Here is a 12,269-nt window from a genome sequence, read left to right as displayed (position 1 = left end):
GGGGCAGATTGGCAGTGCTGTTGCTGTTACACCTGTCGGCTGCATTCGACACAGTTGACCATCAGCTACTGATCCACCGCCTTGCTGACACTGGAGTCCTGGGACTGGCTTTACAGTGGCTTGCTTCCTTTCTCCAAGGTCAGGGATAAGGATCAGCTGCCCAGAAGGTACCCACTGGAATGTGGAGTGCCTTAAAAGGCAGTATTGTCCCTGATGCTTTTTAACATCTATATGCACCCTCTTGCCCAAATTGTCCGGAAGCATGGGCCAGGATGTCATCAGTATGTGGATGGCACCCGGCTCTATCTGTTGTTGGATGGTCAGTCTGACTCCAAACCGGAAGATCTAGACCAGGCGTTACTAGCTGCGGCTGGTTGGCTTAGGCTGAGCTGGCTGAAATTGAATCTGATGAAGACACAGATCCTGTGCCAGAGTCGAGGTGGTCTGAGGGTAGGAATCCCACTCCCTACCTTTGTTGGGGCTCTGCTGGGCTGGAGGTTAGGAGTTTTGGAGTGCTCCTAGTTGCCTCTCTACCAATGGAGGCCCAGGTAGCAGCCACTGCCAAATCAGCCTTTTATCACCATCAGCTGATCAGGCAGTTGGTTTTCTTCCTTGAACACAACAGCTTGGCAACAGTGATCCATGCAATGGTCATCTCAAGATTGGACTACTGTAATGCCCTCTACATGGGGCTGCCCTTGTTCAAATCCAGAAGCTGTAGCTGGTGCAAAATGCCGCGGCCAGGCTGTTGATGGGACTCCCTATCCGGGAGCACATCCAGCCTGTGCTGGCTGCCTATAGCATACCGGATTCCTTTCAAGGTGCTGGTTCTTACCTTTAAAGCCCTTTATGGCCAGGGACCTACATACCTGAGGGACCACCTTCCCCACATGTACCCCAGAGAGCACTGCGATCAGGGGCCCAGAACCGGCTGGCCCTCCCGAGTCTCAAGGAGGCCAGGCTAGCAACAACCAGGGCCAGGGCTTTTTTGGTGGCGGCTCCATTTTGGTGGAATGAGCTCCCAGAAGAGATCAGGGCCCTGCGGGACTGTTTGCAGTTCTGCAGGGCCCGTCAAACGGAGCTCTTCCACCAGGCTTTTGGAGCCGCCGCCACTACTAACAACTGACAGCTTAAGGTGGGAGAGCCCTGCCCCCCTGGAATGTCTAACTACAGTCTGAGCTAGCCACCTAAGATGATCTAAGAAGATCAAAGAGCCGACTGCGAAGAGAGAGAATTGAATAACAACAACTGCTGTGAAATTATTGACACTAGCACTTTATTATGTTTTATGGCTTAAATGGTTTTAGAATTGTTTAATTATTGCTGTTAATCTATTTTATGTGTGTTGTAAATTTTAGGGTGTTTTATGTAAACTGCCCTGAGCCGGCCTCATCCGGGAGACAGGGTAGAAATTTAATAAATCAAATCATTAATATTCCTTGTATTAAATTCTTCTAGGCTTCCAGATGGATTTTCACAGTTGTTAAACCTAACGCAGCTATACCTGAACGATGCTTTTCTTGAGTTCTTACCAGCCAATTTTGGCAGGTACGTTTATAATTGAGTTTGAAAAACAAGTTCTGTTTTGCTTTGTGGAGGACGCAGCATTCTGCATCAAGCTGTCAAGTGGTGGCGTGCAACATGATAGAGGAAGGAAAACAAGAGCCCCCTCTGCCTAATGCCTGAAATTGTGAACTAAGTTCTGTTATAGTATCTTTCAAAATGGGTGCAATGCTTTAGGAAAATAGTTTTAATCTCCAAGGGGAAACAGAAGCAATCTTTTTGGGGAAGAAATGTAAGTGTGCAATACCACCACCACCACCACCCCACTTAAAGGAGATATTTACAGGGTTTTGAGATAGGATTTTGTTTGGTGACTGTTGTTATCTTTGCCCTTCTTGGCTAACTAGAATGTACTTTTTCAACCAGGTGAGAGAAAACGGTTAATTTAAATAACAAGGCTTTAGAAAAACTTTACCCTTGCCATCCCTCCCTTTCCCCCTCTGTGCCACACCCCCCCACTTTCATCAAGCACTTGAGAAATGCCTCTTCAGCTGTTCCTTCCCTCCTGGCCACCTGATTGGGTGACTTGCAGCCTCCAGGTCTCCTATCTAGTCCAGTTACAACATGCTGTCTTATATTTAGCTGCTTTATATTGCCTATAGATGGCTGGACCTAGAAGAAATGTCTGTCTCATTTTCCTAATAGCTATAGTACAACAGAGCCAGTGCAGTGTATTGGTTAGACTGCTGAATTAGACTCTAGGAGACCTGCATCCAAATCCATATTCAGCCTTAACACTCATACGGTGACCATTTGCTAATCATTTTCTCTTTCTTTATCCTACAGAACTGTTGTGAGGATAAAATGAGAGGAGACAAAATCATGTACCTCGCCCTGAGCTCCTTGGAGGAAGGGAGAGATAGAAATGAGATAGATGGAATAAAAACTACCAGACACATGTTGCATATTGCAAGGGAATAAATCATCAAACTGGCTAGAATGTAGTTTACAATAGATTACATCTTGAGTACTCTTGCATTTGGGTTGTTTTTTGAGCAACACTTCCAAGACCACGCCCTACTTGGCGTTGGTTATGTCTCAGCTGTAATATGGGGTTGAGTTTAGGTCATCACACTTACAGAGGAGAAGAAATAAATTCTATAGAGCTGACATTAGAAAAGCAAAGATGCTAGAGGATCAGAGGCACAATGATCTTGAAGACAAATTAGAAGAGATAAAGTCAAATATGTAAATGGCTGACAAAGGAGAAGAGGACTGACTATCAGCAGCTACAGAACCATAAAGTTGAAGTTGTTTTAATTTATTTTAATTTATGTTATTTATAGTCTACCTTACTGAAACTCCAGGTGGATTACATTGTGTTGAATCAGTGTAATCAGTAATATGAGGCATCTAATAAGTGATGTAATAGGACTGGGATTACAGAAATCTGACAGTATAAGTATGTGTTAAGCAATGTAGAAAGTGTTATTACATAAGTAAATAAAAATGTAATGAGGGCAAGACAATACATACTCCATGCAGTCCTTTCCCCCTTATTAAAGTTCACCCTGAGCCATTCCATTGTAATATAGCCTTATTAATACGTCTACATACTGTGGAAAACTTCCTTGACTTAACCATCCAAACATGGTTCTCTCACCTACATACATACAGCAAGCAGGTAATATATACTAGATTCAGTAATATAGCCCACCGTTCTGTTCCCTATATTAAAGCACCTTCCTGAACCATTCCATTATAATACAGCCCTATTACTTTTACAAAAATGCCATCCTAAAAAATTCTGCTTTACACTGTTTGCAAAATAACAGACACATGGAAGCCTTCCTGATCTCCTCAGTCTGTCTGTTCCATGAGGAGGGGGCCACAATAGAGGAAACACGTATACAGTTGTTGATCTTTCCTGTATGCAGGGTGGCACCTGCAGAAAGCAGCTGAACTTGTTTTATTAGCCAGTGTAGAAGGTTGATCAAGCAAACTGTGGGAGATGCATGTTTTGAGAAAAGTCAAGAATTTTTTTCTACAGTATGTGTCTATATAATACTGATAATTGCTTATACTTGTATTATTTCTGTTTTTTTACATTGGAAACTTATTGGCAGAAAACACTGCCAATTGCCCTTCTGCAAACTCCTGATTAATTTGCAAAAGAGCTATGATCAGGAGGCACAAAGATTTCTTCTGCAAATCTTCTTCTGTTCCAACCCTGAAAGAAAAGTTGTGAGCAATTTTAGAGGATTTTATTTTTAAAAGTTGGTCTCATGATTAGAATTGGTTCTGATTAATAGCATACACTGGTAAATTAAATTCTCCTAAGAACATAAGAGAAACTAATGTTGGATCAGGCCAATGGCCCATCCAGTCAACACTCTTGTTACACAATGGCCAAAACCCAGGTGCTCTCAGGAGGTCCACCAGCGGGGCCAGAACTCCAGAAGGCCTCCTACTGTTGCCCCCCAAGTACCAAGAATACAGAGCATCACTGCCCCAGACATAAGAACATAAGAGAAGCCAATGTTGGATCAGGCCAATGGCCCATCCAGTCCAACACTCTGTGTCACATAGTGGCCAAAAATACCACGTGCCCTCAGGAGGTCCATCAGTGGGGCCAGGACACTAGAAGCCCTCCCACTGTTGCCCCCCCGAGCAAGAACATAATATTTAGGTCACTATAATGGCTTGATAAGAAAGATTGCTTCTGCGCCTGACCCCAATGAGTCTTCACTCAGAGACCAAAGCAGCTCTGGAAAGGACCCTGCCCCCTCTTCTCGCTTTTTTCTGAGAGAAACCAAACCTAGAGTGCTGTGGCTGCCTAGCAACAGCCACTGAAGCCTTGTGTTGTTGTTTTTAAAAGCTACAGGCTCTCTGTTTATCGTTTTGGCTTTTTAAAAAAACCCAATTTTTTTTTTAAGATTTCAGATTTATTAAACCAAACCTAGAGTGCTGTGGCTGCCTATCAACAGCCACTGAAGCCTTGTGGGTTTTTTTAAGCTACAGGCTCTCTGTTTATTGTTTTGGCTTTTAAAAAAACATTTTTTTAAAAAGATTTCAGATTTATCTGCAAACCTGGGGTGTTTCACAGGTTTTTAGAAAGATCTGTCTTGTCTGTTTACAGTTCTGGTCATGGGATCTATGTATCCTCAGATTTGGCCAATTTAATATGATTCTTTTGATACTGACTGGTAATCTCTTTGATTTTATTTTACAGGTTAACTAAACTCCAGATTTTAGAACTTAGAGAAAACCAGTTAAAAATGTTGCCAAAGTAAGTACGTAGTGATAGTTGAGTTTATTTTAGTGTGAAGAATTCTATATTGAAATTTTGATGAATAAGAATCTTTTGACCAAACTTGCATACTTCACTATTTTAATGCAAACTTTTACCTTCTAGGTTTTGTTTTTAATAGAAGTGTTTCTTTTTGCCATGATATTTTATATCTATGTGTTCTTTTAGGTGAATAATTGTATGTAAATGCTTCATATAATTAGATAACTTTAGATAATTGTATGGTACCTGATTTTGTTGATGTGTTTTAACTGAGAGTTGGTAGAAATATTTTAGTTGGCTTTAGCTTTGGAAAGGCAAGATATAATGTTTTAGAATAAATGTTAGAAAAGAGAGAACAAGTACTAGTGGCTATTTAGTGCTGCAAATGGGGTGGCTGCTGTGCAAGTTGGATAAAAATCTCTGCATATGTAATGGCAGTATGTGTTGTAGCCCTCAGTCAGCGTTTGGTTGTACATTCATGGTATGTGTGATAGGTACGTATAATCTAATACTAAAATGTTAAGAGTCACACAGCTGTTCTGAGCAAACCCTGAAAGGAAACAGCTACATTTCCAATAACGTTTATACAGATTGTTTCCCCAGTAACGTAAAGTCTGTTAGGTGTGGTTGCAGTGCAGGAGGTCCGTGGAAGGATATGGGAATTCACAAAAAAACTCTCCTGTTCAACAAGATTCTACTACCTTTGCACAAGGGAGGGAGGATTTTTGTAGATTCTCTTGTCCCATTGCAGCATCCCACTCTGATCCCAAGGGTTCCCAACATATAGAAAGGATGTTTGGCAGGGATCCCAGAATGGAACTCTATTGCATGTGTAGAAGGTTGGGGTTTATTTATTTAAGGTATTTCTGTCTTGCTTTCTGAAATGTAGATTCCATAATGCATTTACAGACTAGAGTCCCACCCAATGCAAACAATAAAAGTAAATAAAAAGCTGAAAGTTGCCAGCTGTCCTTAATTTATAGCACTGCATCACATTTCTGTACCCCTCCAGTGAGCCTTCAAGGTGATAGAACAGTATTGGAGGTGGTTGATGAGGGGAATAATAATATAGAAGCAAGTCTAATAGGTTTGTAAAGAGGAGCAATAATCAGGGTCCCCAGCAGGGAATTAAATGTCCATCCTTGGATGACAGATGAAGAGCTCTGGCAAAGAATATTCAGTGCACTGGGGAAGGTTTCTTTGGGATGAGCTACAGGAAAATCTGAAGATCTAGTGCGAGAGAAATGAGTTAGTGTATGAAATATGAGCACTCCCGCTCACATTCTGGTGAAGAGCTGGCAACAAAGCATTGCTATGCGTAATTCTTATCCTTTGAGACCCTCTTGTTTAATAGTCTCACTTGGCTGGGTATAAAGTGCAAGTGAAAAAAACATAACTTAAACATGCTTTTCAGATAAAAAAGACATGTTAAACACAGAATGGTCATGTTGGAATAAATGAAGAAGTGTACATAACTTCTTGGTAAATAAAATCCACTAAAGAAAAAGCAAGATGCTACATTAAAAAGAAGAAAAATGCTTTGTGGGAAAAAATCTAACATTTAATTCCCATGTTTTTAGTATATGTTGATATAAGTAGATTTGAAAAACAGGGATTTAGCACTTCTGCTTAATTAGGCTTGCACTTATTTAATACTGTAATGCATAGTGTTGTTTGTTCTGTTATGGATAATTAGTGCAAAGAACCTTAAAACAGCCACGTGCTGTACTAAACTTACTGTACTTTGAGCTTATTTTTAACTTTTATGGAATAGGCTGGTTGCTTAAATATAAATCACCTAACATTTATTTAGTTGCAGCTGAATTAGGTAACTTAATTGTATATAAATCCATGAAGCATTATATCACACAAGTGGCAGGATTTTAAAATAAAACTACATACTGTATGTCTAGATGTGAATGGTAGCTCTTTGATTAAACATTCTTTTTGTTTGTTAGGTGCAGTTCACAGTCACTGTGAATCAATCTTTGTGAAATCAGGATTTCTACAAAGAACTGATTTTGATTACTGAGTACAGTATGATCATCTTAATTTAGGGGTACTTTCAGGCACTTGCTTTGCCCAATACAAGTAGATCATAAGCCAGAGGTGGCTAGTCAGCAACTCATAGGTTGCATCTGTTCCCTTCACTCTTCCATCATTCCTCCTTCTTGCAACAATTTTTAAGTGGTGTACAGGTCTTCCTATTTGGATGGCACCTTTCCTGGGGAAAAGAATGAGTCCTCTGCCATTGAAATATTTTTTTTCTTGGATGTTATAGAGATACCTCAAGGCTGCTGGAGCTTCTGACAGTTTTCTGGTATATGTGGGTGATAGCACATTGGCTGACACAGCTGGCTATCATTACTAAAACCAATAGCTTAATTGTATAGATTGCAAGGCCACTATCAAAGAAAGGCATAGTTTATTTGAATTTATTTATATTTATATCCTCACCTTTCTAAAATAAATTCTTAGAACATTTGTTCCATTCTCTTATGTGAACTGTGGAATAAAGTGGTTTGAGTTTTTTTGATGGACTGGAAGTTGGTTAAATAATAGAAATGAAAGGTTATGAGTAGATACAGATTTTAGATCATAGCGTTACCTCTTGGATCTGCATAGCAATCCGTAATATGTAGCAGTTTTAAGACAAAAGCAGTACTGCTTCAAAAATGTGTAACTGATCTGTGGCATTCATTGCCCCACAGTGGTAGTCTTTCAAGGCAGAGATAGCATGAAGTTTAAGAAGGGATAATTTTCTGAACCAGGACTGAGAGCAGAACATAAGTTTAATTTAAAAAATACACTGAACTTCTAATTTTTGCTTTGCAGTTATTAGCAGAATAAATGATGCATGATTGTTTAATGGCCTAAGAAAATCTGACTTCATTGTCTGTTTTATGGAACTGCTTGAGTATCTAATGCTGATTAAAAAGATGCATCAGTGTAAACCCCAAGAAGATTGGATATAACTGGTGTTTTCTTAATCCTAATCTTTTATTAATCCTTTTTTGTTTACAGAACCATGAGCAGACTGACTCAGTTGGAGAGACTGGACCTGGGAAGTAATGAATTCACAGAAGTGGTGAGTTCTAGCTAAGTAACACAGCTTTCTTAAAACCTCTTATCTGTAAGTCTATTTTTAATCAATGTCACATATAAAAATCAGCTTAACTACTATTTTACGGAGCAACTGCTGCCTATATGTTAATGCTTTAAGGAATCTATTTTTAAAACTGCATTGTGTAGCCTTCATTTCCTTTCAGTATTGCATTTTGAGTGATACACAGGAAATATTTGCATACACACTGAAACTATAAACAAGCCCTATTTTTATTTGACTATGTATTACCATTTTTGTCGCATACATGGACAATAAACGCTTGATTTATGCAAGTATAATGAAAAACAAAATCAAGCAATGTAATTTTGTGTTCACATACACAATGAAATGATTCTGAAAGATTCAGCAGCTTTGTGTTATAGATCACTGGAATTCAGTGGCTTGTTTGAACACTGTAGACAGAATTCAAGTATTAGCATCTTTTATGCCAATAAAGGTTGAAAATGAAATGACAAAATTCTTTATGATCAGCATGAAAGCACAGGAGTGTATTATGTACAGAAATTGAGCATACTTCATTTTGTAACAAATTAATTTAAACTAATGGCACACCTATTTTTTGTTTCATTTTAACAGCCTGAAGTACTTGAACAATTAAGTGGGTTAAAAGAATTCTGGATGGATGGAAACAGACTAGCTGTTATTCCAGGGGTATGCATTTTTTAAAAATATATTGTTTTTTAACTGTACAATGGGGACCATTTTACTTTATCTGTGCAATAGCATGTTTAAATGGAGGGTAGTAGAGTGTTGAAAGCATCAGACTACAATCTGTAGGTGACGGGTTCATGTTCACACTCTGCCATGAAACCTTTCTTTCTTTCTTTCTTTTTTTGAGCCCCCAGAGGGGATTTTTTATTATCATTTTTTCAAACTACAAAAACTATCACAGAAAAAGGGAAGGGGGACTACATATATGGGACAAAGTATAGAAACCCACTACTGACTAAAAACCCAAGAGAGGAGATCCTCGCTAGCTTCATTACATCAAGTCTTCACTTCATTTAGATCAATATAAACATTTAAGTACTTTTTCCTTTTCATTAACTCTTAAAACTTAACTGTCTAAGACCCCCCAGTCATCCCCATTCACAGTTCTCAAAGGCACAATTCAGAGTCTTTCAGCCTTTACTTCTCTTTTCCTCATCTCTTCCGCAGCTTATAAGGACTTTTTGGGGCAGCTGCCCCTTGCTCCATCAGAGAGTCCTCTCCGGAAGAACCTGAGTCCAGCTCGCAACTAGACTTGCTGTCCTCTTCTTTTTTCCTGTCCTCTGGTCTTCCCAGCTGAACACTTAGAAATTCTTGGGCTTTCAGAACAGAGTCAATCTTTTCTTTTTTATCCTTAAACTTGAAAGTAACGCCTTCTGGAAATAGCCATTTATATCCAATTAAGTTTGTCTGAAGGAAAAGCACAAGCTCTTTGTACTTCTTTCTCCGTTGTCTTGCTTCAAATGGAATATCCTTTAGCGTTCTGATAGTATTTCCCCCCACTTTCAGTGGTACTCCAGAAACCGCTTTGCCATGAAACCTTTCTGAGCTACTTTAGACTGGGTGACTTTATCTCAGCCTAATTTACCTCACAAGGTTGTTGTGAAAATAAAATAAGAGGAGAATCCTGTATGCCTCTTTCAGCTCTATGGAGGAAGCTTGCATCCTCTGAGGTGTAATCTCTGCTTATCCAGAATTTGTCCTTCCTTCTAGGGGAGGTTCATCTGCATCAAAAGTGCTTTAAAGTAGAATTTTGGAATGAAATAAAAACACATTTTCTCAGATTTGGGTTTTGAGCATAAATAAATATATGCACTCTGCTATGTTTGTAGAAGGCAAATATTACCATCTTCATATATAATTACAGATGTAGAGCTGTTAAGAGTATATTTTAGATATACTCATAGAACTCAGAGTTCATATTTTCATAATGTTTATTGAAATGATGCTTTTCATTTTTAGTTTATGGGCAGTTTGAAGCAATTGACTTACTTGGATGTTTCCAAAAACAACATTGAAACACTTGAAGAAGGCGTTTCAGGATGTGAAAGTTTACAAGACCTACTGTTGTCTAGTAATTCACTGCAGCAGCTGCCAGAGTCTATTGGTTTGTATTGTCTGTTAAATTATAAGTATTTTTTTAAAAAACTATGAAAACCTCACAACACTGTACTAACTCTATTGAGATTGCATTGGCCAAAAATCAAAATAATTTTTTTTATTCTACAAATGAACATATTAGACAAAGACACAAATGTAAAAACCCTTGTGAAATACTAGTTGTATTTGGAATAAGATCTCAATCAGTATGTTGAACTAGTGACACTTCCTGGGCCATAATCTAGAAAAATATATTAGTTTTTGTTATGAATGAAAAAGGATACTGTTTTGAAGACATTAAAGGAGATACGAGTATGGCTGGCTAGTGGTATGTTAAATAGAGGCTTACAAATGAAAGCATCATAGTTGATGGTAAGCATGTAGGACATTTGCTAATTAGATTAAAATTGGTCTGAAATATCTTTCCAAGGAATATCGCAGTGTATAATGTCTACAAAGGAGAGATGCGAATGAGAAGAATTTAGTTTATAACATAGCAGACATATTTATTTATTTACCAAATTTATACCTAGCCTTTCAGTAGTCATCAGTGCCACCAAGGCGGCTAGCCAATTAAAAACATGCATAATAAAAGTACATCTTAAAACCAAAGCTAAAATACACATACCAAACCCCCCACCCCCAAAAAAACATAACGAAGTTTCCCAATACCTCTGGCCTACAAGAACAACATCCTGCTGTTATTATTAAGAGCCAGTTTGGTGTAGTGGTTAAATGCACGGATTCTAATCTGGGAGAACCGGGTTTGATTCCCCACTCCTCCACTTGGACCTGCTGGATGACCTTGGGCAAGCCATAGTTCTGGCACAGCTGTTCTTGAAAAAGGGCAGTTTCTGTCAGAGCTCTCTCAGCCCCAACTACCTCACAGGGTGTCTGTTGTGGGGAGATGAAGGGAAAGGAGTTTGTAAGCTGCTCTGAGACTCCCTTGGGTAGTGAAGAGCAGGGTATAAATCCAATCTCTTCTTCTTACCTACTTTCTTCTGTAATGTGAATTGGTGGTGGGTGGTGGGTGTTCCTCACTCAAATGAGCCCCTCTTATAAGTAAGAGTTTATAATCTTAGATGACTATTTTAGTAAGGTGTTTTTTTTTTATAACAGGTTCTCTAAAGAAATTAACAATTCTTAAAATTGATGAGAATCAGCTTATGTATTTGCCAGACTCCATAGGAGGGTAGGTATTTTTGCATGATTTTCATGATGGAATGTCTAGGTTTTAAAAGTGGTGGATGCTGCTGCTGCTGCTTCTTCTTTCGATAATGGTTTCAATTTAGGTGGTTATTCCCTTCTCCGGCACATTAGCATGGGGTCCCTGACCTCACTTGAGGTCACTTTTGAATGGTGGTTGTGCCAATTTTGAGAACGGAATGTGTCCTACCACAAAATGGCTGCCATGATATACTGGGGCTAATTATAAGACATTGAGAGGTTGCAATCCAAGCATGGAGGCAGCTGCATCTAAATGTGTGCTCTCTGTAGAGACAAAGGTGATGCTTTTGCTCCACTGAAGTAGAAGAAAGCCAGGACTGGCTGTCTGTTTTGGGATAAATCAAATGGGTGTCACAAAAGCCTTTAGAGAACAGCATGGTGCACATAGGCACCATCCTGGGTATCACTGCTCTAGCATATCCATTGAGTTTAAAGGGTTTTAGAGGAGTGCTGCAGGTAGCTTGGATCACATACGTTGGTCTGTATTTAGAAGGGTTCTACATTAGCTCTGTTTGTTCTAGGCTTTCTGTTTAGCATTTATTTGCACTTTGTCCTATGAACTGAGCCCATTGGCAATTTCTGTATTTGATTTTAAAATCATGCCAGTTCAGCTGTGCTTGTTTTTTAATGCATTCATTTTTATTCAGTTTAACATCTGTTGAAGAACTGGACTGTAGCTTCAATGAAATTGAAGCTTTGCCTTCATCTATTGGACAGCTCTGTAATATAAGGACCTTTGCTGCAGATCATAACTTTTTAACACAGTTGCCATCAGAGGTATGTTCATATTCAGTGACTTGTTAATCTGATTTTTGAAGTATCCTTGGTATTAAGCTATATTTTATCTATGTTGTGCATTTCGACTGTGAAAAATCAGTAGCTGAAATCTTGTGATTCCTAGCTCTAGCCAAATAAATTCCTGAATATATAATCACTAAGACAAAGAAGCTAATAAGATACAGAATACGAAAACATGACAGCACTTGCCTGCCAGCTATGCTAAGAAATATGTATAAATTTGGGAGCAGGAAT

At 38.9% G+C, this 12,269-nt stretch overlaps 1 protein-coding gene across 1 annotated transcript in view; it reads left to right on the top strand.

The window, feature by feature from the left end:
- Positions 1-272: 272 nt before the first annotated feature.
- Positions 273-12,269, top strand: part of ERBB2IP (erbb2 interacting protein) — a 56,025-nt gene continuing 44,028 nt past the window's right edge. Inside the window, exons 1-8 of the mRNA XM_015410099.1 lie at positions 273-319; positions 1,459-1,548; positions 4,736-4,792; positions 7,820-7,883; positions 8,499-8,573; positions 9,873-10,017; positions 11,130-11,202; positions 11,885-12,014. Of these exons, the coding sequence (XP_015265585.1) occupies positions 273-319; positions 1,459-1,548; positions 4,736-4,792; positions 7,820-7,883; positions 8,499-8,573; positions 9,873-10,017; positions 11,130-11,202; positions 11,885-12,014 (681 nt within the window). The remainder of the gene's footprint in view (positions 320-1,458; positions 1,549-4,735; positions 4,793-7,819; positions 7,884-8,498; positions 8,574-9,872; positions 10,018-11,129; positions 11,203-11,884; positions 12,015-12,269) is intronic.

The sequence above is a fragment of the Gekko japonicus genome, unplaced genomic scaffold (genome assembly GCF_001447785.1).
Source record: "Gekko japonicus isolate JY-2015 unplaced genomic scaffold, Gekko_japonicus_V1.1 scaffold179, whole genome shotgun sequence".
Taxonomy (NCBI): domain Eukaryota; kingdom Metazoa; phylum Chordata; class Lepidosauria; order Squamata; family Gekkonidae; genus Gekko; species Gekko japonicus.
Note: the sequence above shows the minus strand (reverse complement) of the source record. Positions and strands in the feature narration are given on the sequence as shown.